The sequence below is a fragment of the Mya arenaria genome, chromosome 15 (assembly GCF_026914265.1).
Source record: "Mya arenaria isolate MELC-2E11 chromosome 15, ASM2691426v1".
NCBI classification, from domain to species: Eukaryota; Metazoa; Mollusca; class Bivalvia; order Myida; family Myidae; genus Mya; species Mya arenaria.
The window spans coordinates 19992120-20018692 of record NC_069136.1 but is presented as its reverse complement, the minus strand read 5'-3'; the positions used below and the strand labels follow the sequence as shown (position 1 = coordinate 20018692).

The following is a 26573-nucleotide window of genomic DNA, read 5'->3' as shown; positions in this document are numbered from 1 at the left end:
AGTATGTTCATAATGCTGTTGCAAATTCAACTTCTTCAACAAAAGCAGTTCTTTAATTTCCTTATATAAAAAAGTAACCTTTAAATTTCTTTGACAGGTCATCGGGCTGCAGAGGGTGTTTTTCGCCTCATGAGGCATAATTGGAAATGACACGTACGAAGGGTTAATTAAGCCAGCATCAGATGATGACCAGCATACACGGAAGGCCTTAATCACGGAAACAATAGCAACGGGCCAGAAACTAATCCGAATCCTTATCTAAGGCGATTGTAAACAATCAACTCGGCACATGTTATTAATAAACAAATTTAAAAAGAGCATTATTGTAAATGACAAATGAACTAGTAAACTACTACAGTACGTTAACATAAGTAGACATTTTCTACTTTAATTTCATTTTTCTTAAAGTTATAAGACTTTATAAAGGCCTGCAATTGTGAATAGAGCCGAGTATTGAATAGTTTAAAATCTCCGGGCTAACAACGTCGCGATGGGCGAATCATTGGGTAGAGGTAATAAAAAGAATGTTTCCTAACGCCATACGTGATTGCAATATGAACATTTATTTAATACTTTTTTAATTTTAATTTTTCATCTAAAATGATGCATTTATATTATACCAGATAAATTTCGATCCAAATGATTCATTATTTTAACAAACAATATTGGAATCAGAAACAAAATCCGTATAACACATTGTTTTTTTGTTTTTTTTTATTCTGTATCACACAAAAATGTTTTACACTGGTAAGTAGAATTCAATCCGTTGTACACAACGATATGAATTAACTGTAAAATTTTGACAGTGTTCATTTTTTTGCAAATGTATCAACTGGTGTCTAGTCTCTTTATTGTAACCTAAAACACTACATAAAACCCCCCGTTTCGCTACTATTTGCATGTTTGGTATAATGCGTAACCAAGCTATACCAACAAATCTCAATTCGTATTCGATTATTCTCAAAGCAATTTTGAAGAAATAAGAAAGTGTGAACGGGGAATGTTGGAAAAAATAAAAACAAATTGATAAAAAAAATGATTTGCATTGGTATTGATATCAGAATGGATATAACTATGCAAGTTTAACCTTCCCGTTACGTAAAATGATTTTTCGTGTGCATTTGAACTCTTTATTTCATAACACGGTGAATGGATTTGGCCGCAAAAAGAAATACCAGAACCACTGTTATTAGCATTTTTATATCGTAGAAAAATGATAATATGGGAATTACATTTTTTTAACTTAAACAATTCTTGCTTGAAGCAGGCTTGAGAAATTGAGTGCATATTAAAGCAGTGACCTATTTGAACTACACGTAATTGAATACAAGATTTATTTTGAGATGTTGAGTAATTTGCCTCGAGTGCTTTAATGTAAATTGGTATGTATCGCCAAATGGATAATCCATCATTTGTGTTAATTCGGTATCCGTGATACTAAAAGACCAGAAGTGAATGGAAAAGAGGGAGGAGGTCGAGAAGCCCGTTCAAGTAGAGCACAATCGGAACACATCGGTCATCTTCGCCGTGCGACGAGCCTCGGATAAATGCCCGTGCATGAGTTAAAGTAGTTTGTAAAATTATTATTAATAATAATATGAATTAATTGCAGTGTTTTGGTGTGTAATGTATTACTAAATGAAGTGTATTAATCTACGCATAATTAAGATTGCTAAAAGAATAGTATATGCATTATTTTTGGATGTATTCGCCTTGTGATAAAAAAGCAATATCATAAGTGATGAAGCCACATATGAAAGTGTAACTTTCCAGTTTGCACTTAGATTACATATTCCATGGCTTCAAACTGCATTGCATTATAGGCTTGCTGACTTTTCATTAGTCGTACGGATTTTATTGCGAAATAACTTGTCTTCGTCTGCAAATTGACATTAAACAACAGTAAAATAAGCCTTTAAGGGTACTCCATCGCCATTTGGAACTCTTTAATTCCTCTTAAACATTCCTACACGGACATAAAGCTTGTACTTTAAATGTGAATGTTTCTGATTTACACAGTTGATACATGTTTTAAACGACTTGCAACAGTTCTAAAATTACCCATGAGATCCATATCCAACAATTTAAAACGCGATAATAAACTTATTAAAGGAAATTTTGCGATGCCATTTGGAACAAAAATCAATTAAAATTAAACAAGCAGAGAAGTTGAATTTGTTTTCACCCTTTTATACATCAGACGTAAAAGCGAAAATATTATAACAGATTCTCTATTTTATTTCACTTACAGTCGGTTGATATTGTGAAACAAAAGTGTGCACATTGGGTTAAATTTTGAAACTTACACTTGCAGAAAATATGTATACCATTGAAAATTCTCAAGAAACATTAAGACAAATTCCATGAGCCCGAATGTATCGATACTTTTTTTACAACGATATTTTCAAAAAATGTTCAAGGTCATTGTTGTTATTTTTTTAAAAATCCAAAATTTCACTTGAAACATTTGAAACGTTGTTTTCGTGCGTATTTAAAGGATTGTAAGTACATTGCTAACTAAAGCAGCAATGTACACAAATAACGAACATTTCCCTATTCTGACAGTCAACATGCCATCTGCTTTCTCTGATGTCGACGAAAGTCATAACTCCTGAAATAAGACAAAACGTAGTACCAGCTGTCAACTATCCATTCATTGAAAGGGTTCCGTATATAAAATCTTTTGGCGCTGCCTATATTCAAGGTTCTGTTGTATTTCATCAAGTCTTGCAATCATATTCAAGGACAAAAATACAAGACAACATGACATGATAGACAGTAAACTGCGTCCATGATTTAATGAACCAATGTGCATTTTAAGACAAGCCTTTATAAATCGTTCACGGCCTTTGTTATATTTTGCTTGACTAACTTTTGGTTCACTTTTCAGCGCCAGTGAGTTATTATTAAATTATAACAGTTCAACATTATCTGAATAAAACAATCATAATTGCAATTAACACTTCTGATTTAGCGATATAACACATTTGATCATCGACAGTATGGCATTTTACGGGCATTGAAAAGAGAACAAATATCTTTTTACAGGTAATGACTTTCCTGTTATTTCAAATGATATATTAGGCTAATATAGTTCAATGAAATCTAGGGTGCTCTGCTCATACGACTGTTGTGTTTCCAATAAGTTTATTTTTCTGAACGCTTTAAAAAGATATGACTGCTCAAACGTAGTAACAGTGCAATTATCTCATCTTAATTTAAAATGGAATGTCAGTAAATATATAAAAACAAATCAAAAAAATCAAATCCTCGTTTCGGAAGGGGCGCATTAATCAGGGCGCACACAATCGGTTATTATCTTGTACATGGATTTGGAGAACTTCGAATTATGTGCACACAACAAAGACAATCTTGATGTGCTGGGTTGGCATGTACGCTGTCTAAAGAATATTGAATTATAATGTATCCTCAATCAGAAGTTTGACAAAGTATACACTGGTGAACTTCATATTACAAAAGCAAACAGCACAATACCGATTCAACATAGTTCATAGTGAGTTTTTATTTTCAGCCAGTCGTATAATCGAAGGGCAAAGTATTAGGTACGTATCTTCGGTTTTTATTTAGACGTATAGTCGTGGGGGTAAAGCGTATGTGTGTGTATTTTTGTGTGTGTTTTTTTCGGCAAGTCGCAAGGTCATGAATGTAATGTGTATGTGCGTTTGGTTTTCATTCAGGGTATGGTCGGGGAGGTAATGTTGATATGGTATGCAACGGTAGGGACATTATTTTGTGTGAGTGTATAAGGTTTTCAGCCAGTCGTTAGGGCGGGGATTTTTTAAGTTTGTATTTTAGGTCTACAACAGGTTGTTAGGTCGGAGATTTAAGTTTATGTGTGTGTATGTTTGGTTTTCAGTCAGTGTTTATGAGTGTAGGCCATTTGTATGGGTATTCAATTTTGATATTCAACCATTCCTTAGGTCAAAATATATTTTTTTAGTGTTCATGTTCGGTTAAATACCAGGGTGTGTATATTATCGGTGATTACATTTATATCATCATTAACTTGTAATGTAGAAGATAATATTTACGGATTTTCAGCCTGTCGTAGAGATAAATTTTATTGGCGTGCATTGTTCATTTTAAACCAGGAGTAAGGTCGCGGTAATTTTTTTGCTACAACAGTGGGTAAAGAGCTTTGATGAAGGACAGGATTTGACTTTGAGTATCGTTAATTTGCGTTTTCACAGAACAATGTAAGCTCATAATTATATATAACAGCATTTTTCCCGTAAACGTAATAAAACAAACTCACTTTGATGGAATTTACAGGAATAAGGATAGATTCCAGGTAAAGGCGAGAAGCTTTCTAGTGTTCCCCACCGTGTCCGTCTTCAACTTTGTACGGGAATCGCGTTCATAATTAGCTGAAGAACGTAGAAAACAGATGCCTTAGTTGATCCTTATTATTCCAGCGACAACTGTTAACTGGTTTAAGTCCAGCTCGATTCCGTTTGTTGAGTATAAACGGTTCTTTACTCAAATGATAACCAATTCAGACGTCTCCGCACCATATCTTTGTAGAAGTATTTTCAGTAGTCAAACTTATTTGATTAGTTCATTATAGTTGTCTGTTATTGACCTATCAATACTTAGTTTTTCCAGCTTAATCATACTGTATGTGGTAAAAATATTAAACCATATTTATACAAGCAAGTGTTTATGCCCACTGTTTTATTATTGTTTTTCTTAAGGGGTTGGATGCAATTATAAAAGAGCAAATGTGCCAGGAGATGCTAGAACTCACAACATCTAGGTTGAATGTCAAACACATCCAAGTGCCAACTGAATTATTTAATACACAGGTTGTTTTAAACTACCTATATAAAGCATACCTTTTGTAAATTTAAATGAAATTAATCCATATAAAAGAACATGTGTGCATTTACAGTGGTGCTGGTTTATTTATAATAAAAAGGGCAGTAAACTCTAATTAAGTTATGTTTAGAAACATAGAAAAGTTGTTTATGCGAAATAATGGAGACTCAATGCTGAAAAGCAAATCAGATATTTAAATAAATCAGATATATAGCATGCTTGAAAATAAATCGCTTACAACAGAAATCATAGCATACGTACGAATAATTTCACAATCACATATTATGATATTTACTAATTCCACATTGGTTTGTAATGGAACTCATAACGAAACTAATTAGCATTCTATTATCCCATTAATATGAAACTACGGGGCATTGAACGACTTTTTAAGGCATGTTCAACATGTATATTCAATATCTTAATGTTTATCAGATATTATAATAATGGTTCAATGACTGAATTCAGTGGCGCCACTGTCTTCGTGTACGACTAATTTTGTTTCAGGCAATTTATCAACGTTAGAATCTCAGACTTTAAAATAATGTACTGGTTTGAATCAGAAATAAAAAACAGAGGAGCTACATACAAATAGATTATTTCGTTTCATATTACTTCTTAACCTTTTACAATCCATATAAATTCTTACTCTAATATGATCAAAACAATAAATTGTCTTCTGAACTGATAATTTTGTTGCTTTGGAGTATTATATTTACTTTACCTGCATTTCTGTAACAATGCAAAGTACACATTTATTTATTTTGTAAAAGAATGCAAGAGTTTGAGTGCAATGATAATTATTTTCGTTTAATAAACTTTGCATTTATCGAGACATCAACAGTTTTGCATTTTAAGTTCAAAAATGGTTGGAAAAGATTTAACTAAAATTATAAAGTAAATATATGCACCTTATTGTGTGCACTAGATTTGAAAGTTATCCTAAGGTTATATTTTGAGTGCTTTGCATCAGCAATCAATTTGATATTTGGTCAGCATAGGTCATTAGATATTTTTTAACCAATCAATAAACAATGAACATTTCGGCCATACTTAACGAAACCAAAGAATGCACCATTTTATATAGTTTGCTGAGGGTCACGTTTAGGCCAAAGACCTCAGTTATTTTTACTCTATGTTTCATAAATATCCTAACCATTATATTTTAGTGCTTTGGTAGTACATGCTTGTCAAACAGCCTTACAAATATTGCACCAGTCCAATTTGATACCTGATAACAATGGTTTTCAAGGGTTAGAATTATGAACAAAACAGCCAAACATATTCGCATAATACAAACGTTTAGCTCAAACTAACTCCATTTAGTCTGTGATGTCCTTAATATTCAGTGAAATTAACAGTTAATAAGTCATTATAATGTTGTTGTTTTCATTTGAACATTTAACTCCTTAAAGGTACTATGCAGCCTTATTTTAAACTTTTCGGTATAGGTTCTATTCGGCATCATATTTTGATTGGTAATTTTCTTACGAAAATTTACGATCATTTTACCTGTTTCCGAACGGTATATTACGCTACATTTCATACCTGTACGGAAAATGACGGAAATATTTCCGGAAAAGTGCGAAGTCGATGATCAGACTGTAACGTCACAGTCGTGAATCCAAAATGTCTGACAGCGAGAATTACACAACTGACGGAGATGAATCGATTGATTTTTCGGATACTAGCTCGTATGACGCTGAAAATAACATTGTTCCATATCAGTTTGAACCATTAAATAGGGATGATTTAATTGAAGACGACATTAATCGTCTAGATCTTCACGACGGAGATGATGGAAATCGAATTGGCAACACGAACTGGTAACCTAAAGTTACTAAACTTAATTTGAACTTCTTTATCTATGCGGAATCGATACCCAAAAATGTTAAAATGCAAATTCAATTTGAATACAAGTTTGGTTTTAAGTCATTCAGTGTCACTGTTTTTATATTTTGTAATTCATGTGACAATTAAGAATGTCGTGTAATTCAACATTTGTCAAAACTGAAATGTCTGAAAATACATGAACGTGACTATCTGTACTATAATATTTTCATAACTATTGCTTGGTTTATAAATTATTTTGTACATCAAATTTCTAATCTAGATTATCATTTATAATCCCATATCCAGCAAAAGAACTTGATTATAGTAATTTTGTAGTTTATTTGATGATTTAATTGTTTTAGGTGCAGATGCAATAGCTGTATTGCTATGCATACAGAGCGGGAATCGGTATGCTGCCGTGATGTTGAACAAACAAACTTCAAACTGGATGTGTTCAATGAAGAAGGCCATGACATTGAATGTATAACAGACCACCCCGGGTTTGGCACTGTTTGCCTGGACCGCTATGTGCTAGAGACTGCATACTACCAGTACAGACAGCAGTATGGAGTGCCGCAACAGGAAGATAATGAGTAAGTCTTAGTTGTATAAAAGAAATAATCAATGCATGTGGTTCAAAGTTTATTTACATTCTGTCAGTCACTAGAATGCTATCACATGATATTCTTAGAACTTCATTTTGTTTTAATATCATCAATATTATAACCGCATATAAAAATTAACCCCCTATAATTGGGAGTTACTTGTATAATTTCACATTGGTTTGACATCTTATTTTGCAGGCAACAGAGATATGTGGCATATCGCCAGTTTGTCAGATGGTGTTGGGGATATTTGGGAAGAGAGGTGCGTGTTGTACTTCCATCATGTGCAGTTCAAAGGATTAGGGCGCAGTTTCCATCACAGCAGTATGAGGGATTTCAGGACTTATAGGCAGTCATGACAGATGTTTGCGACATATTGTTTGCTACTTATGTGTCAGATTTCAATTTTACTATTCCAATATTTTACCACAAGTGTTTTGTGTTTTTTGTGATGAATCAATTGAAATCAAATGTTTGACAGGTTGGATTACTTTTGCATTTGTTTGAACTACGAAAATGATTCCTTAGTGCAAGGCCATGCCAATATTCAATATCCATCATATATGCATGAAGCATTTGTTCCATGTTGTCATGTTTTGGTCACTCCTTAGTTAAATGAGTAAAGCTTGTAATGACAACAATTAAAGGGTCTGTCTGACAAATTATTTACTAGTGGAAGTAATTTGAAGAAGAGCACTTTAACATATATCCTTCAAATAATTCAAAGTTGTTTGAGTCGCCCCAGCCCATGTGATAGGGACATAATGGCAACTACATTAAACTTTATCCATCGCAATGCAACAGTTTTAGCTGTAAAATCGACTGATCACTTTGTCTAATTTGACATATTGCCCACTATCCATAAACTGAGTTTCATGAACTAGCTTTGATACTTCTTGAATTATCACAGGAACATATTGGCTATATCTTTAATGTCAAGGGCAATAACTCGCTCTGATGAAAAAATAAACTAACGTGCATAATCTTCATATTACTATCTATCCACATACCAAGTTTCATCAACTTAGCTAGAGAACTCTTTTAGTATTCCAAGGACCGATAATTTTTCCATCAACAGCTATATTTTTATATTTCAAGTCAAGGGCCATAACTCGGCATACATTTACCTGAAGAAAAAAATAAACAAATGTGTATTATCTACACACTGCCCTCTTTCCACATATGTTTCATTTAACTTGGCTTTGATTCTTTTTTTCCCTATCACAGGTTCAAATTGGCTATAGTTTTAAAATCAAGGGCCATAACTTTGTCTGACAAAAAAATTAAACTAACATGCATATTGCCTCTCCACTTACTAAGATCATTGACCTTTAATACTTTTTGAGTTATTGCCTGACTGAGATTTTTGTGGGCGGACTGAGGGTAAACCTTGAGCCCCGTCCGATGAAACCGGTAGGGGACTAAAAGAAAAATAAGATGTGGTATGGGTTTAGGTTTGTAATTTATATTAAGGATGATTGTTATTTCAAACAATAAAAGCACCAAATGATATGTACAACAATTCTCTGGCATTGAATTAACAGAAAACAAGGACTAGAATGGCAAACATGCACTTAACAAAGGAAAACAATCAATCTAAACTTTTGAAACCTGATCAAGAGGCTGGATAAGAAAAAAAAGGTATTGCTAATATTACACAGATACTATAAAGTTATTTTTAAGTAACAATATTCAAAACTTTAGTGAAAGTATAATACAAAAAAAACCATTCCACTGTCACAAAGATTCATTAGATTATACATGCATATATACAGAAACAACCACCATTACAGGAAATAATATTCAATTAAGATACAGGTTATACATGTAGTGTTAAAAAAGGAAAATGCCAAATTGTTGACAAATCTTGGGATATATTCAAACAGTCACAATCTATGTTTTTTCTTATTTCCCCTACACTAATATTTCAACCTTTTGTTTTTTCCTAAACACCTTGTTACCTCAACCTTGGTTGGCTTTCTTTTCCCTGATGTGAGGGGAGGTGGGGCTGGGGTTGACAGTTTGTTTTTTTCACCACATATTTCTATACACATGTCAAGAAGTTCCATTACATAACCAAAGGTCATTTCATCATTCACAAACTTGACTGAAAAGTCATCCTTATATTTTGGAAATACTATCTTCAGGTTGAACTTTCCATTTTTTGATATTTTTTTACCTCTTTGCACATTTTCATTGAAATGTAGGGCCGCCAAGTATTGGCGACACATTTGTCCGTGGAAGGAATATGCTGTCATTTTTGGTGCAAAGTGATTGATTACACTGTGAAATGATTCCAGTGTTGACGTTTGAAATCCTGTGGACAGCTTTTTGATGTCCTTGCACAGTCTCTTGTTTAGCAGAATGTCTTCCATTTTGGCAGCTGCCTTTGAGCCCTTTTTTAACCATTCTCGGGGTTCAAGGGGACCATGGGTGCACTGCTGGTAGAGGTCACCATGTCCAGTGTGAATGTCTTGAACATGGTTGACCACTGATGTCCACTTTGCTGCAATCATGGAGCCCTCCTCTCCCTGGGATGATGCGGCTGACCAATAAAGGTGATTGGTGATACTCTTCATCCACTTGCAGACTATGTTGCAGTCTTTTTCCTTGGACAGTGCAAGGAGCTTCTTTTTCACAGCTGAAACATAGTAAGAGTATGTGAAATATGTACTAAATGAAACTTTTGGAAAGTATCATAAGCCAAATGTTGGGTTTAAGTTTTTTATCACATGTTGGTTTTGAAATGATCACTAAAGAATAAAGTCTTCTTTATGAAATGAACAATGTTTTGAAATGAGATCCTTTGGTTCCCCATTGTGACTGTTTAAGCAAAATTTGGTTGAAATTAACCACACTTTGTCTGATAATGAACAATAACAATTGCTCATCTTTAGCACTTGTCAGAAGTAGGTGGGCTTTCCAACATGCTATTATAGCATTCATGAGACTTATAGACTGACAATCTAGGTCAATCATTATGATTTAACCCTAGATACGGTAATACATGTATGTTTCCACAGCTGAACAAAATATGTGTTACCTTTTCCAATATGCCACACATCAAAGGAATGGACAGTCCCAGGTAAATTCTCTCTAATCCACTTTTGTATTTGCAGATGCCTGTCTGTAATGATTTCTGCAAGGGACAGGCCACATCTGCGTAAACTGTCAGTTGCTCTCTTAAGGCCCTCCAACTCCATATGGTAGCTTGACTTCACTTCATTGGACTGAAAAAGATAGCAGAAATAAATAATTATCATGTTGCTAAATCACCGTGGTATCAATATTCATACAATGTAACTGTTAAACCAGTGAAGACATTTTTTACATAAACACCCTGGACTTTAATTCAATATATTCTCATGTAAACTAGGCAAAAAGGTAATAATCAAAGGCAGTTGTATGTTTATTTACCATCATCTTATTTGAGAAACTAGGACTAGTGCACCAGCCTTCACTATTATGTTATCAAGTTACAGAATGTTTTTGTTCTTGCCAAATCATATGCAATATTTTGTCAATCTTACTCAAGAATAATGAATACATCTCTTGAAAAGTCAACAAAATTACTAGTTATTCTAAAATATCCCCAATTCTGTTTGACATCAACCTTTGGCATTCATGCATTGGTCTTACACACAACAGAAGGCATCGTATGATCAACTATTATGTCATGTTATATCTTGCTTCAGACCCAAAATACATGGCAATGTCCCCAAGCAGATAACTTCAAACATTTGGAGAGACACATGATGCAATAATAACCACTCATTTGACAGCCAATGTTGCTTGACTTAAAATGGCTGAATATCTTGAAAAGTTTATTAATATTAACAAACCTGCACAAGTTCAATGGCTACTACTCTCCCGGTGTGCATATCAATCATGGAGTATACACCAAACTTTGCAGAGTGTCCCGGGCTGTCAGAACGTCCATCTCCAGCAACCACAAGCTCTTCTTCGCGGTCTAGAAGGACACTTATCAGTTGGTCATTACACTTTGTCCACACTCTCTCAATTGCTGGCCACAATACAGTTCTTTGATGACTAAAGAAAGTTGAAAGACTAATACTTAATACATTAATAAACTCAAAAATTCGCAGCACTTTCGAAGGTGAACATCCTGAGAACAAAATGCCAGCACTAAGAAGAATGTTCCCAGCAGGAACACCTCTAACTTTGGGCTGTGACTCCCATCGCCTGGTGTGTCCACATTCACAAACTTGTTTGATGGCCATAGCTGATCCCTGGACATTGCAGACTTTGCCTTTGGTAGGGAGATGGCACATTTCACATCTGTTGAACAGTTCTAAAAGATTGTCTTCAAAAACAAGAAACTTCCTCTGCTTATGTACATCTGCCCTGAAAAAGATGAATGTTCTTATGTCAATTAATCTTCAGTTCTGACAGCATACATTATGCTTTTATAAATTGTCAATTGCAGACAAATGAGGAATCAAGAAATGCTAAAAAATTGAATGCACCAGTGATTAAGGAAGTAATTTGAATCAATTCAAGTAGCACTATGTGGATAATTTACAACATATTTGACTACTCACATTGGCTTAATATTTTGGTGGGAATGATATAGCATAATGATAAAGATGCGCTTTAATACTGAAGTTATATATGACAAAGACTTAACAGGTTTATTTATGAAGGCATAACTTACTGCCTTGGGTTATCATCTTCTGAGTCACTGTACACTGAGGCTTCTGTTTCATAGTCCGGATCTATGGCTTCATCATCAGTATATCCCCAGGATGATGTGGACATGAAGGATTTGTTGAGTGTTGATTCAACAACAACCCTGCCCTTCTTCCGTGCAGGAGTTGAGGCGAGGACTGGGGCTGGTAATGGAAAAGCCAGAAGGTGTGGAGCAGGAGGGACCTCAGAACAGGCAGGTGTCAGGCTCTTTTCATCAGCAATGTCACTGTCACAGTACTGGGTACTTGAGGTGGAGTATGTGATGTGGTGTTCCATCACAGTCTCTGTCCCTGAATTGAAGAATAGATAAATGTGTAAATATATATATGTTGAGTCCAATTGCTTTATTCATAATTGCATAATATGCCATCACTAAAGTGAAATTTGATCTGGAAAACCTAACAAATTCTTACAAAATAATGTCAGGTAAGAAGAAATTATACTTGTGGAACACAACCAGCTTTTGATCCCAAATTAGAAATAAAAGCTTGATCAATGTAACAAACCTTTCTGCACTTTGAAATGAAACTTTTAAGCAGTCAGATTTTCAACCTCCAGCAATTTGACAGCTGCATAATATGGATTTTATTACACAAGTAGAATTACCTTTAGTTTTTCGCTTAATTGGCGGTGGCCTGCGATTCACTTGGGTACCCCGGACAGCAGATGTTACACAACACTTTGGACATGCACATGAGGCCTGAAAAATGTTAAAAATTGTAGACTGTCTTAGTCAGATAGTTTTTGTAGCTTATCTGGAATAATATGCATTATTTGGACTTTATCTTCTATAATTGTAACATAGCATGGCTTCATGTCAGCTGTGCTTGTGGTAATTTCAAGTTTTAAAAGGGCAGGGTGCTGCGGAAAAGGCACATGGCACTAAAATCTTGGTTAGAATGGCACCTTCTAACTACTATGAAAACCTTAATTATATTTTTTTAGAAATATGGCTAAATTGCTTAAAATACAAGATCAAGACATTTGTTTGTATTTGAAATCATATAACAAGTTTTAAATGCAAGCGAAACATATGTATAGGAAATATTTTATTATCTGTTAGCTTTCAACAATTACAAAAAGACATCGTAGTTCACAAGCTGGTCTTCATGAAAGTGTAGGGGTGCTACTAAAACATATATATTGTGTAACACCCTCCATATAAACTCATAAGCTAAAACCGAAAGAAAATGATAACAATAATCAAATTATTCATTACCTTCTTATTGCTGGTATTCATTGATCTCATCTCTGTATGTTTGAGTTTACCCATGTTCCTTTTCAGGGAATCATCACAAGATTTCTGAAATAATACATAGTAATGCCAACAGTCACAATAAATGTTCACATGAACATATATGAATACCTTTAATATGTACAACTTACAAATAAAGGTGTTTACTTCTTTAAAAAGTAATTGCCAAAGCTGCTTTACTATACACTGGAACATAACATAACAATGAGGACATTCTCTTTAATGGAGATATACACAGTATGATGAAATAGCAAAAAAAGAAGAAAACTTGTTGAACACTGACTTAGACATGGTATCAATGTGTACAATGCATCACATAGTTCATTCTTATGCATGATTGATTAGCCAATGTTATCACGTGATATTACCAAATTCAGTATATAGCTCAGATATTCAATTGTTCATGGTAAGCCTTGGTAGCACAGTGGATATGACACTGGACTGCAATTTTGGCCACACCAGTCCGAAACCAGTCTCTACCTCGATTTTTTATTTGCATTATGGTCCATTTTTTTTTACAGTTGTGTTATCTAAGGGTAAAACATTGTACCAAATTATTGACTTTGTGCTAAGATTCTTTACCAATCTGGTGTATAGTCCCTTTACAATCAGCATCTCGAATTGATAATAATTAGGTTTGTTTTTATTGGTGTCTTTGTTTCAAATCAACGATTTTCTATATGTACCTTTGACTGGATCTTAGCATCAGTACTGTGAGTTTCTAGGTCTTGTTGAAGGTTAAGGGCTGAGGCTACTGTTGAAGACTGGTCAACGGGAGGTGGTATTTCAGCGCTCTACATAAAAAACATTGATAGTTGAAAATGATATCAAAATATTTATTGCACACTAAATACAGTCATCGAAATAAGGCTTTTGGATGCACAAGCCCGAATTCACATATCACTGCTTGGCATTACATCTTTGAACAAGCTCTGCTGTATAAAACTCAGACTTTGAGCAAGCCCAGAAAGCATTTTAACAGTGCAGGCCTTGCTGGCTTGTGCTAATTTCGACCACTGTAAATATCAGTAATTGACCCTATAATCCTTCCTTTTTAAAGACAAGTGCCTTTAAATGATCATCACATAAGTGTTTGAATAAATATTACCTGCATGACAGTTCTTTTACTGTTGTCCAACTCCATGTCCATGTCTAATTCAACTGCGTCAACTGGAAACTCAGTGGATGGAGGGTTGGCGGTCATGTCACCCTAATGAAAGGAACAAAGTGCCCATTAGTATTGATAATATATACTCAATACAAATAGTTTTTAAGGAAACAATTACACACATGTACACTTCATTTCCATAAATGAAACTGCAATTTGATTTCATGGTGGGTGTATATGATTTAAGAGGGAAAAATCCCAAACAACTCTAGAAAATCCATTGAAATTTTAAACATCCTACAAATGAATACTAATATAAATACATACTAGATTAACAGGAGATAAATCTGGAACAGCATCTGTATACGTTACAGCAGTTGATTTATCAACTTGGCCTTTCTGGTTGTAGTCACTCAGTATCTGAAGGGGAAGCGATTTTTTATAGGTATATATATACAATAACCCTTTACTCAAACTTGAGATGTTAAAAGTCAAAACATTTATAAAGCATCTTCAAGGTTCTTTCACTAATACTTCTATACCATAAGTTTTTTTTATATATCCGCAATATAATCCAGTAAATGAAAGACAAATTATGAACCATACTTGCAACTTTACAACTATTTTAATCTTATAATATGCCTAAAAGACATGAGCAAAATAAACACAATGCGTTCATCATCCTTTATTTACAGAGCCTCTGGAAGATACAGATTAAATCAAACGGTAGCAGTATAACCCGTTTTCATATCGTACAGTCAGATCTTGCTTTTTCATGAATGTATGTCTATTCATGATTCATTTATATAAAAAAATTTATTACAAATAAGTCCTGACATACATGTTTTGCACATACATTCAGTATGCACTAATCTGTATACATTTTAAAAAGAGTGTTCTGCTCAGGTCTATTTACAAATACTAACCATCCAAGTTGAAGGGCTAAATTGAAATGTTGACTGATTAAGTCAAATAAACCTGTTAACATATTAAAATGTGCAACATACCCTCCTCACTTCTCGTTTGCGCACTACCGGTCTTGCTTGGACTTGGTCAAGGTTGCTTTTCCTAACTTTGTCGCCAAATAATGTGGGGATAGCTTCGTCTATTAAAGCAGTTCTATAGGCTAGACCGAGACTCCATTTAGTTCTGGTAGTCATCGTGAACATTGTCAACTCAAAATGCTCAGAACACACAAGCTGTGCATTTGCGGAACCGTTTTTCGAGGGACCTTGCCATCCGGCCCTTGAACACTCAGACCCAGTCATCTGAATTGAACGAATCCATTGTTTCCGGAGTTTCTCTTCTTTGGGAAATGTGTGCAGACTAATTCCATTTCCTGGCACATTGCTACATCCCCCAACACAACACCGAGACCGTCCCATTGTTTACACTAATTAATATTCCACACTTAAACTAACATCCGTGTCGTTCTTTTCAATGTAAATAAACAATATGGCGGAGACGAGTAACGACTCTGACGTCACGACGAAAATTTACGAATGAGAAACCGGACTTTCCCGATGATGGACAATATCGGAAAAGTACAATATGCGAATATGATTAGTCGGCTACTACATCGTAAATATTCGCAAAAGTTCGGAATTTTCAGTTCAGACGTTATAAATAGACATATCTTAAGCCAAATCAACGGTGTTGACATAGTCACTGCATAGTACCTTTAAGATTTTTATCAAAATGGCAAATATTGTTGTCAACAATTAATATTATTAGATGTGCCCGACTGTAGAACTTAATTTCCGTTTGGCGCTATGTTAGTTTTAAGATAATCAAGATTATTTGATAATATGGAAAAGAGCGAATCTCTTAGCAAATCGCCTACCCATGTGGGAAATTAAAAGAGAACATCAACAAAGAAAAACAATAACAATCCCTGTTAAACATGCTCAGATTTATTCTCAAAAGGTCTTATCACCACAGGAAGTGACATTGGATTAAGTCAATAATTTCAGCTCTGTCATTCAGATCAGATGTTCAGTGCAGATGTGTCGCTTTCTAGTGTTTTACATAGAAGTTGAATAATACATATTTTATATGAATAAATATAACAGTGTCGACTTTAAGCCCTTTTGAGCTTCTGAATTGAACATAATATAATAATTAACTACTGGTGTTGAACGTATCAGTATCATTAAATTTTATTAAAATATCTTTGAACGAAACTTGATGTTTTTGTGTAATCAATATTGATGGCTCGAAAATAGATAAGCACAATTTCAGACTTTCTTTCAATCCACTTATTGTGGGGACAACATATAGTATTATTACAATGACCTATTCGGCTAAGACAATCTAACTATAAGAGAAGGCAAGATCTCCAGGTATCGAATGTATTTTGATAGAACTAGCCCTATAACGCAACCTCAAAATGTTGATTGGCCTATTTTATCGACCTCTAAACACAGCTGCTCCCCAAGATCTGCGCAATGAAGAATGAATCGACATGGCTCTTAATACTGGTTTATCAAACGTCGTACTTCTTGGAGACTTTAACCTAAATGCCTCTCCCCAACTGTTTATCCCAAAATTTTGAAATTGTGTAAAAGTATGGTCTCACTCAATGTATTGATGAGCCGACTCATTTTACAGTAAGCTCATCGTCTATAATTGACATGGTATCTACATTGATACTATCTCTAAGTCACTTCTCGAGAAAAACAAAATAATCCAAAGATTGGTGGTCTACTGTCAAACAATTCATGTCTCCAAGTTCCGGCCTACGTTCAATTTCCCCTCTACTAATTAAATCTAAAATCATACGTAACAATGAAGAAACGGCTAATGCACTTGACACATTTTTCACAAACCAAACTCTTATTGAGGAACCCAATACCGAACCAGATCCACCAACATACAACATTTCATCCATTCTCTCTTAACCACTCCGACATCGAACCTCTACTGCGTTCTCTTCCGCTTGAAAAGGCTGTCGGACCAGATACGATAAATAATAGAATCTGTCGTGCTGGCACACCCACTTTGTGATCTTTTTAACTATTCACTTTCAACTTCTACTTTCCAGAATCTTGAAAATTTGCCAATGTTTGACTAATCCACTAGAAAGGAGAATCTAATTTAGTAGGCAACTATCTTCCTATTTCACTTCTACATTCTCTAAGCAAAGTATTTGAGGGAGATGTCTATAAACATATTTACAACCATATTCTTAACAACAATTCTTACTGACTTCCAGTCTGGATTTAGACCATGTTATATTTCAAAACTGCGCAGCAATCGTAAAACTGGATTTCGACAAGAAACAACACGAAACAGCAAGAATCGTCACCGGTGCAACGAAATTAGTCTCAATAGAAAAACTTTAAAAAAGTGACCTTTATTGGCAGTGCATCTCTGAAAGACGATCAAACCACAAGCTTTTTTTTGTTTTGTTTAAAACTTAAAACCAATATAAGTCCGACATACCCTCGAAACTGATTCCTTTCCGTTAACAAGATTCTAGATACAATTCACAGATATTCCACTTTTACATTCTCTTATTCCTTGCTCCATCCGGGCATGGACCTCACTGGCCCATGCATTACAATCTTCCAATTCGGTACAACAATTTAAAAGATTACTTAGCAATACTCCTTAATTGTCGATCTATTTTAATACTCGCCATAGGCACTTACATTTTTTTCATACAAGGTTAAGACTTGGCTGAAGTTCATTAAATTACGATCTATTTCGCAAAAACATCCATCCCTCGCAAGTACGTCTCTGTGTGGAGGTTGAGTCTGTTCGTCACTTTATGTTCACTTGTCCTCTTTTTAACATCAGTCGAACACTTACGCTAACAACAATACACTCGCTGGTTCATGGAACAATTATCACTCTTCAATGGTAATGTGCGTTTTTTTCAGATTGTACTAATTCTAAAATATTTTCTTCCGTATACCCTTATATTGCTTCTACTAAAAGGTTTCGCTGAGTTCAATTTTATTTGCTGATTTATCTGTGATTCAAAATTCATCTGTTTACTGAAAGACACAAACATATTGTTTTGCTTTCACTCAATGATAAATATAGATATTATAAACTTCAGGGATCTTCATATATGTTCTTCCATAAAAATATCAAACACTTATTAAGTTCAATTGCCATATATACATGTATGACGTATTATAAATGCACTGATCCTTAAAGGCAACCACATTTAATTTAGAATATTCAACTGCTTTCTACTGAAAAAGATGATCTTTATAAACTTTTAGCTTCAGATTAATTTCTTAAATATTTAGAATTTTATTATGAATAACATAAAGTTTACGTTAAATCACTTGGAGTATATTTTGGATATGATAAACATGAATGTATAAATTTAAGCAGGAATGAAAAAAATAGATAAATGTAAACAATTGATAAATAATTGGAGTAAACGAAATCTTACTGTCTTTTGCAAAATAACTGTTATAAAATCTTTACTTTTTCCAAAACTTGTATATCATGCTCAAAATATAGTAACGCCTGATTTAATTATAAAGACTATAAACTCCATGGTTTTTGAATTTCTTTTGAGTGAAAAACAAAGATAAAATCAAGCGTAAAACAGTTTTTGGGAACAGACTTGAAGGTGGTTTAGAGATGCCAGATTTTGAATATTATTCTAAAACAATGACATTAAAATGGATGATTAATCTGACTAATACAGTTGATGCAAATTGGAAAATTATACCATCAGTAATATTAGACCAATTTGGAAAGAATTTTCTTATATTTCATATAAATTTAGACTCCATTAATTCTATACCTATTAAAACAAACAAAATCACTTTGTTCTATAAGCATTTGTTAATAATATGGATTCAGTTTAAACAACTTCCATTTAATCAAACGAAAAGACCCAAAAGTTACTTCAGTATTAGAAAAGAAATAATATGGGGTAATAAACTCATAAAAAAAAAAAAAGTATTCTTTTTAAGAACTGGATTGATTCCAACATACTTTGCATAAACGATATTATATCGAATTCGGGCAACTTAGACGCTAATTGTATTCTTACTAAGCTCAATAATAAACACAATTGGATTGCAGAAGTAAATATTTTAAAACAAGCAATTCCTAACAGTTGGAAAGAAACTCTTATATCGGATATATCTACAAAAGCAAACGTCAATCCAAAATTACTAATAAGTATAAAAATAAAAAAACTTTTAAAGATATGACGAATAAGCAAATATATCAAATCTACATAAAGCAATTTTATGAAAAGCCTTACATTCACGGTTATTGGGATCGACGGTTACAAGAGCATATTTGCTGAAACTCTTGGTACGATATTGTTCATATGTCCATTGTGGATAATAAAGTCAAACAATTTAAAATAAAGTTATTGCATAATCTTGTACCAACGAATTTAAATTTATTTACATGGAAGTTGAAGGATTGCCCTTTATGTATTTATTGTAATGAAGTAGAAGACTACGAACACTTCTTTATTAAATGTCCATTTTTGACAACTTTCTGGAATGCTATACATAAGATTTTTAAAAGATGCGGAATACAGGAAGAAATTAAGAATTAAAGATATATAGTAATAGGTTACAAAATTGACCAAAAAGAGTATAATATTATAAACATTGTTTTAAGTATGATTGCCTATTGCATCTTAAAGACCTACTTTATTTGTGAGAGGAGATCCAAACCGATTAATATTATGTACCATTTATATAATGGTTTGAAAATTCTTCAAACTCACTTGAACAATAAAAGCATTTCTAAAAATTTTTGAACGCATTGGTTAATAAAATTACAATAAAATGTTAATAAAATGTTAAGGCATTTTCAGAATGTTCACTACTTACCTCATTTGTTAAATGATATCGTTCAACTTCTATATATATATATCGTATGTAATGTTTTTTTGTTATAAAAAAAATAAACGGGTTGTCATGAACTGGCAATTCTAAAAAGAAAGAAAAAAGAAATTAATATTTAGAATGTAACATCTGTTGTCACCTGTATATTTTCATGAAATTAATATGTTTAAACCAATACAACTTGAATCGGTGCTAGGTATCCTTGGTAGTATTGAATAATACACCAAGGTTGCAATGCTCATTCTATGTACATGCAATACGTTCTTTGCCAAAATCTTAATGATGAAAAGTCTTCACGGTAAGACTACAAAAATCTCATTACAGTACCATTATCGTCCCATTAACATTTTGCATCACACGCATGTCCTATTGATTATCGTTCCATGCCTCTGAAAAATTAAGCTGGTTTGAGCAGATATATATTTATCAGATTTAGCAGATATTAGAAATAATTAGAACTCAGGAAAGAAAGTATCATGTTAAAATTTTATAGATTGAGCATCATGTGCAATTACTCTACTCTTATCCTAAAACAGAACACAATTGCGAAATGAAAGTGCATTGAAAATACCACGGAGAAGGGATATAATGGCATGGATGTTAGGTAGAGCCACTTTTCATCATGGTCTTTGCACAAAAGGCTTGCTGGACCTAAGGTCAAAGACATTTCGCCCACTTCTCCAAAGGATATACATGATAATTGTATAGCAGAATGTCACCAATGCGTTCCTTTTCTTGTGTTGTTCGGAAACATGAAGGTAAACGTTGTCGTAACACATAAGGTGTACCGAGAGGCCGGTCGAATGCTTACGTGACGGTGTGAATTCCTTGTCCTCAGCCATTCGGGGATAATAGCTATGACTTGGTAGGGACATCACGACCACAGTAGATCTGAAGTAAATAAACTAAAGACGCCTTACATGATCCTATGTTTTGCTTAATATCAGCTAGGATCTGGTTTGAATCAAAGTCGATTCCATATATAGAAACGAGATATAGGTAAAAATGACTTAAACTGATCAAAGGTCTCCACACTATTTTTGGAATAGTTTACTCTGTAATTTAACTGCATTGATGGTAATTGTTGGTTAATATTTTTCAGAAAGTTGACATCCCTAATTTATTGTTGGAGTATTTCAAATATTGTATATCGATGAGACTCCTGGGACGAATAAATATGGTATATTATTAGAGCCGAGTATCGGTTTTCAAAGTCAACACAATACATCTTCACACAATCAAGATGCATAATCTTCCCAATTTGGATAATATTTTGGTGGTGACGACGGTATCCGCTTCTCTTGGTTTGTTAAAGTATGGAAAACGTTAATCCTTATTAATAGCAAGCCAACTTCAAGGCAATGTCTGTATTAGTCCGGAATAATTGGATTCCAAAAGCAATACCTATTTCAGTTTATTAAGTCATGAATGGCGTAAATATGAGAATTGCTGATACTCCTGATAATCAATAAAGTGTTTATCAAATGACAAACTTTGAATAAAAAGAACATTTGAAAAAATGCTATAAGCAATTGATTGGTGGAATAGTTTCATTATGCAATCCTAGGAGTAAGTTCTTGAAATAGCCGCACGTCAAAATCTCGCTGATTGAATAATTGTGTTTATTCCAGATGACCATGTCAATGTTTAGGGTTATCATTTATTCCCCTGTGGTGTTGATCGATAATTGTCTAAGAAAAACATTATCTCGTATCTAGTTGTAAATCTTAAGAGAGTACTTGATCATAAGAAAAGTCGCTAAATATTTAATAAACATCTGCCTAGCTCTCCATAAAGTGACAAGGACTTTGAAAGTGATTTCAAGTGGTTGATCTTTTCCAGCGTTATTGTGACGTCATTTGAAAACAAATGTTTCCGGTAACAGTCGGGTCGTCCTATTTACAGAATGGGTAAGAAAGGATTAGTGAAAGGTAATAGAAATGAAACGAAGTATTTTTTAACGTTTCTTGAATAAAATAATGACCTATTGGTGTAAATATAAGGAATGAATTGCGGGGTTGATGTCATTATCGGGGAAATGAAGGCAATTTGGCTGGTCAAAGTACGCGTGGAGTCCTTCGGACTCCACACACTTAAACCAGCCCAATTGCGTTCATACCCCGATAATGACATCATTGATGTCATTATCGGGGAAATGAACGCCATTTGGCTGGTCAAAGTACGCGTGGAGTCCTTCGGACTCCACACACTTAGACCAGCCCAATTGCGTTCATACCCCGATAATGACATCAACCCCTCAATTCATTCCTTAAAAAAGGAAGGCGTTAACATGTTTTTAGAATATAAGTGAACGATTACCAGTTTGCAGAGAACACAAAAAATAGAGTAATCAGGTGCACATAAGTGAAGTTGCTTTAATATTTATGCGAAAAGCTATAGCTACAGAAACAAGCTCAGCAGCATATTGTTTCAACATAAACTCGGTTTAATGGCACTGGGTAAACGCCAAAGACATAGAACATAAATACAAAAACTCACAAATAAGAAACATGGAAGAACAGCACAAATTTCCACAAACAGCCAGTGCATTCATACTATATATAAAAAAACTTGGTATGTTTATCAAAGATTGTTAGGTCCGCCTTGGAACGGTCAGTAAAATGTAAATTTACTGGGGGTTTAAACCAGTTTAAGTGCACAACCTCACTCTTATTCCAACAACCCTAAATAAAGAAAAAAAACGCAAAAGAAAAACCAAGAAAAGGTAATTAAGAAATATAACTACAAACATGTGTGAAATATATAAACTTGTGTTTGTTATATGGTTATAACAGATACTACGGACATCCGCTGCTTAAACAACCAGATATTAAATTGTGCTTGTACTAACTCGTTTTCAGAAGGAAATCTGTTAAACATCATTTCGATATAATTTAAACTAATTGGGAAGGTCTCAATGCAATTTTAAACGATTTATCTGAATAAAATAAACCACACAAACACGTAAAGTTTATTATCTTAAACGTTTCGGTGTAAAGCCTTCATCAGTAGATATAAACTATTTATCTGACATTATTAGTGTTCTTTTTCCGGAAAATATAAACTTTACTCATCCTCGAGTGTTTTATAAGCATTCCAAAGATACGTTAATTATTATTTAGGAGACTTCACAACATTTGATTGACTTCAGTCTTAATTAAATAGTTCTCAACTGGATTTTCTCAGATCATCGCGGTCGGAAATTGATGATCATGGGATTGGCATGTAAGATTGTTTGTTTGAGGTTCGTGACGTGATTGTTCTAACGATTAAATCAATGGCTCATAGCCGAAAATGCAACAACGATCATGCTTAAAGAAAAGAGGAGATAGGGGAATATACTAAAAATAAGAGGCCAAACGCAATACAACCAACATCAAAATATAATTAACGCTAAACGACCTGACATTTGCTATGGAGTTTAACAAAGGCTCTTATTCTATTTGAAATACGGCATTTACGGTAAAACGTTTCCAAGATTGAGAATAAGACTATTTTTCCGGCTTATGCTTTATGATTTAAGCTTCACTGCAAATACATAATTTACATGAAATCTGAAGATGAAATAATTATGCAGGCAAACAGTTTGTTACATGTTATTGCAACTGGTAAAAATATTACACCTACGATGCAGTCAATACATTCAGTTTTAAAAAATGAACCATCCCAAATCCAGATGAATATTTATGCAAAAAGCTACAAAAACAAGCTCAGTAGCAAAAAGTGTAAACATAAACCCGGTTTAGTGGCACTGGGCAAACGCCATCTGGGAAACCGCATCGTTGTTTTAACTAAAACGAACAGACAGCAGATACAAAGTTCTTACACAAATATAATAACTATTTTATCGTTAGTTAGCTTACCAAATAAATCTAGGTAGACTAGACAAGGTATGGCGAGAGACGGCATTGAGCAACAAATGAACGTTGTGAAATTTATCTGAGAACTACGTTCATCGACAATTATGTAGAGATAAAGGTCAAGAAATGTTGTTAATGTCTACGTTTATTTCTTACACTTTTTAGGACAATCGTCTGTTATTCATTGGTCCAAAGTTTAAACTGTTATTTAGCCAGAGATCATTTACCGACAGTTAATGTCTGCATTATATATCAGGAATCCATTATAATTGTTAGCCCCTTTCCCAATTGAAAGAAAGTACTACACATTTAGTTTGTATAATATGAAATATAGCACTCGTCTGCATAGGATCACTTGTTTAATGTGAATGAAAATCAAAAGAGTTGTCTCCTTTTCCACCAGGGCATTATTTTAAGGCTCTTTGATTTATTCGAAATTAAACGTAAAAAATAGTGTATTAGGAATTGAAAAGCACACTTACTCCGAGAAAGATTTACCACAATTACACAACTGTTTGAATATACCAAAACGAATGAAAAAATGTCGAAAACAATGTTTTTTTTTATGATGGATACCGAGTATAATTTGAAAGGAAGGTGCAGAAAATCCGATATTTCTACCATATGAGACGAAAGTTGATACTTTCCATTAATGCATTATTTAGTAAGTATTTTAAGGTTTAGCACTCAAAAGTTATGTTTGTTATACATGTGTGTGTATTGATTTTGAATAAGAGTGTCACTTTAAATTGTAGTGTAGAAAACAACAAGTATCTTTATGCGAAACATAATCTCATATAATAATTCAAACGAGAAAAAAAGAGACAGGAAACTTAAATATTTTTTAACTTAAACACCCCTTAGTAAGCTTTCAAATGTTTTCAAGTATGCCAACATTTTCAGAAAATAGTAGTCAATTGTCCTTTTATTCATTATATTATTGTTTTGTTCGTCTGTAAAACAATGTGTGCAACTACTTCAATTCATGACTTAGCTCTCATTGTATTTTCTGCTAGCATGATAATATGTTTTATGCAATACACTGAGCTGAGTTTAGTTAATTTAAACATTCAAAGTCAAACTGACACCTACCCTCAGATAAACTTTAAATAACTCTGGAAAATATTTAGCAGCTCGATGTTATCTTTTGACATTGACATTTTCGACTGAAAGGGTAAAAGAAACATCAATGATTCTCTTTTTTGGGGCTTTTAATATATGTATATTCACAAGGAATACTTATATAAGTTGTTTTCAAATATTTGAAATACATTTCCGGTGAAAATATTCACTGTAATTCCATTAACAAAATCTCTGAAAACGGCATTAGAGCGGCTTATTTCCCCTAAACAGCATCACACTTGTCCAAATATAGTTTTCACTATAAATTCCAATTAAATACAAGAGATAATTGTGGGTTTCGGAAAAGATTAAGTAAACAGATTTCCAATTACTTCCTTAAAGCGTAAGAAGATTGACAGGCTTACTTGAGGTCATGCTGTCTTTGAATAAGGTTATTGCCCCTTCGCTAGTGTCCATTGCGTTTTAGAGCCTAGTGACTAAATCTTATGACTGTTTGAATTGTGCATGTTTTGTGCGCAATTTTATCGCCAAAGCATTGGACAACATATCACACATGGAATAAAAAAAACATCAGCAGCCATTTGTTTAAACCCTGGCTAGATTTAACCGCTGGTTAAAGTTGTCCAGAGGTTAACTTTAACCAAGTTGGCCATTTTATCCAAACCGTTTATCCGTTTGTATAAAGGCAGAAAATGCGGCGACAAAGTAAACCAACCTTGGACAACTTTAACCTAACCAAAACGTCAGAAAAATAACCACAATGCGCTGATAAACATGGTTCCGGTCGGTGCGTGTTTACCGCGACATAACGAAAAGGTCGTTGAATTTTAATGAAAAAATACCGATCAAATCCATTACCGCGTTTAACACCACAGTAGCGTAAACATGTACCTATTATTTTAATATACACCAATATATACCTGGTAGGACTTATGGTGTACCTTTGAAAATGAAAATGACAAATGAAAATCTAATATATCATGATACAGTAGTACCAATTTAATAAAGTCACACTTACCTGTTTCAAGTGCATATTTCCTCTTTATAGAATTCTGTGCATCGGCAGATTTAATGACAAACTTCATTAAATCTGCCCAGCATATTTAAATGGTAAATAGTCAACCAAATACCTGAAAAAACTGTCAACAATGTATACGCTCCTTCTGTCAAAAATCGTTTGATAAATATTACACATGCTACATCTCAAGCGATGAGCTCATTCCAGAAACAGGAGTGTTGAACTTTTACTTTGCACAATAAGGTTGATTAAAAATGCAGCAACTAAAAATGCATGCGCATGCAAACATTATTCATTTAATCTTCTTCAATATACCGTAACAAGTTTTTAGTGAATACCAGCTGCCAATAAGTTGTATTTGCTAAAAAAGTATCACTTTTATTAAAATGCAATGGCTTCGTCCATTCAAGTGTGTGTGTTTT

At 33.8% G+C, this 26573-nt stretch overlaps 2 protein-coding genes across 2 annotated transcripts; one reads left to right on the top strand and one right to left on the bottom strand.

The window, feature by feature from the left end:
- The first annotated feature begins 6473 nt into the window (after positions 1 to 6473).
- On the top strand, positions 6474 to 7745 carry LOC128220412 (P2X purinoceptor 7-like). Its single transcript, XM_052928790.1, has 3 exons — positions 6474 to 6665; positions 7035 to 7265; positions 7476 to 7745. Exons 2-3 carry the CDS (start codon positions 7060 to 7062, stop codon positions 7624 to 7626), a joined length of 357 nt encoding a protein of 118 aa, XP_052784750.1. The 5' UTR covers positions 6474 to 6665; positions 7035 to 7059; the 3' UTR covers positions 7627 to 7745.
- Positions 7746 to 8720: 975 nt separating this feature from the next.
- LOC128220410 (uncharacterized) lies at positions 8721 to 16037 on the bottom strand. The gene is made up of 10 exons (XM_052928789.1): positions 15358 to 16037; positions 14678 to 14770; positions 14351 to 14452; positions 13929 to 14036; positions 13207 to 13290; positions 12594 to 12687; positions 11953 to 12277; positions 11120 to 11642; positions 10321 to 10507; positions 8721 to 9918 (listed from the first exon to the last, which is right to left on the bottom strand). Exons 1-10 carry the CDS (start codon positions 15733 to 15735, stop codon positions 9197 to 9199), a joined length of 2616 nt encoding a protein of 871 aa, XP_052784749.1. The 5' UTR covers positions 15736 to 16037; the 3' UTR covers positions 8721 to 9196.
- Between the last annotated feature and the right edge of the window lie 10536 nt (positions 16038 to 26573).

What these genes read in the sequence shown, in the direction of transcription:
- LOC128220412 (XM_052928790.1), top strand. Translation starts at nt 7,060, where the DNA reads ATGCATACAGAGCGGGAATCGGTATGCTGCCGTGATGTTGAACAAACA. An exon ending in CCGCAACAGGAAGATAATGA is followed by an intron (nt 7,266 to 7,475) that starts GTAAGTCTTAGT and finishes CTTATTTTGCAG; the next exon opens with GCAACAGAGATATGTGGCAT.
- LOC128220410 (XM_052928789.1), bottom strand. Translation starts at nt 15,735, where the DNA reads ATGGGACGGTCTCGGTGTTGTGTTGGGGGATGTAGCAATGTGCCAGGA. An exon ending in GTAAAAGAACTGTCATGCAG is followed by an intron (nt 14,037 to 14,350) that starts GTAATATTTATT and finishes TTTTTTATGTAG; the next exon opens with AGCGCTGAAATACCACCTCC. An exon ending in TGTGTGGCATATTGGAAAAG is followed by an intron (nt 9,919 to 10,320) that starts GTAACACATATT and finishes ACTATGTTTCAG; the next exon opens with CTGTGAAAAAGAAGCTCCTT.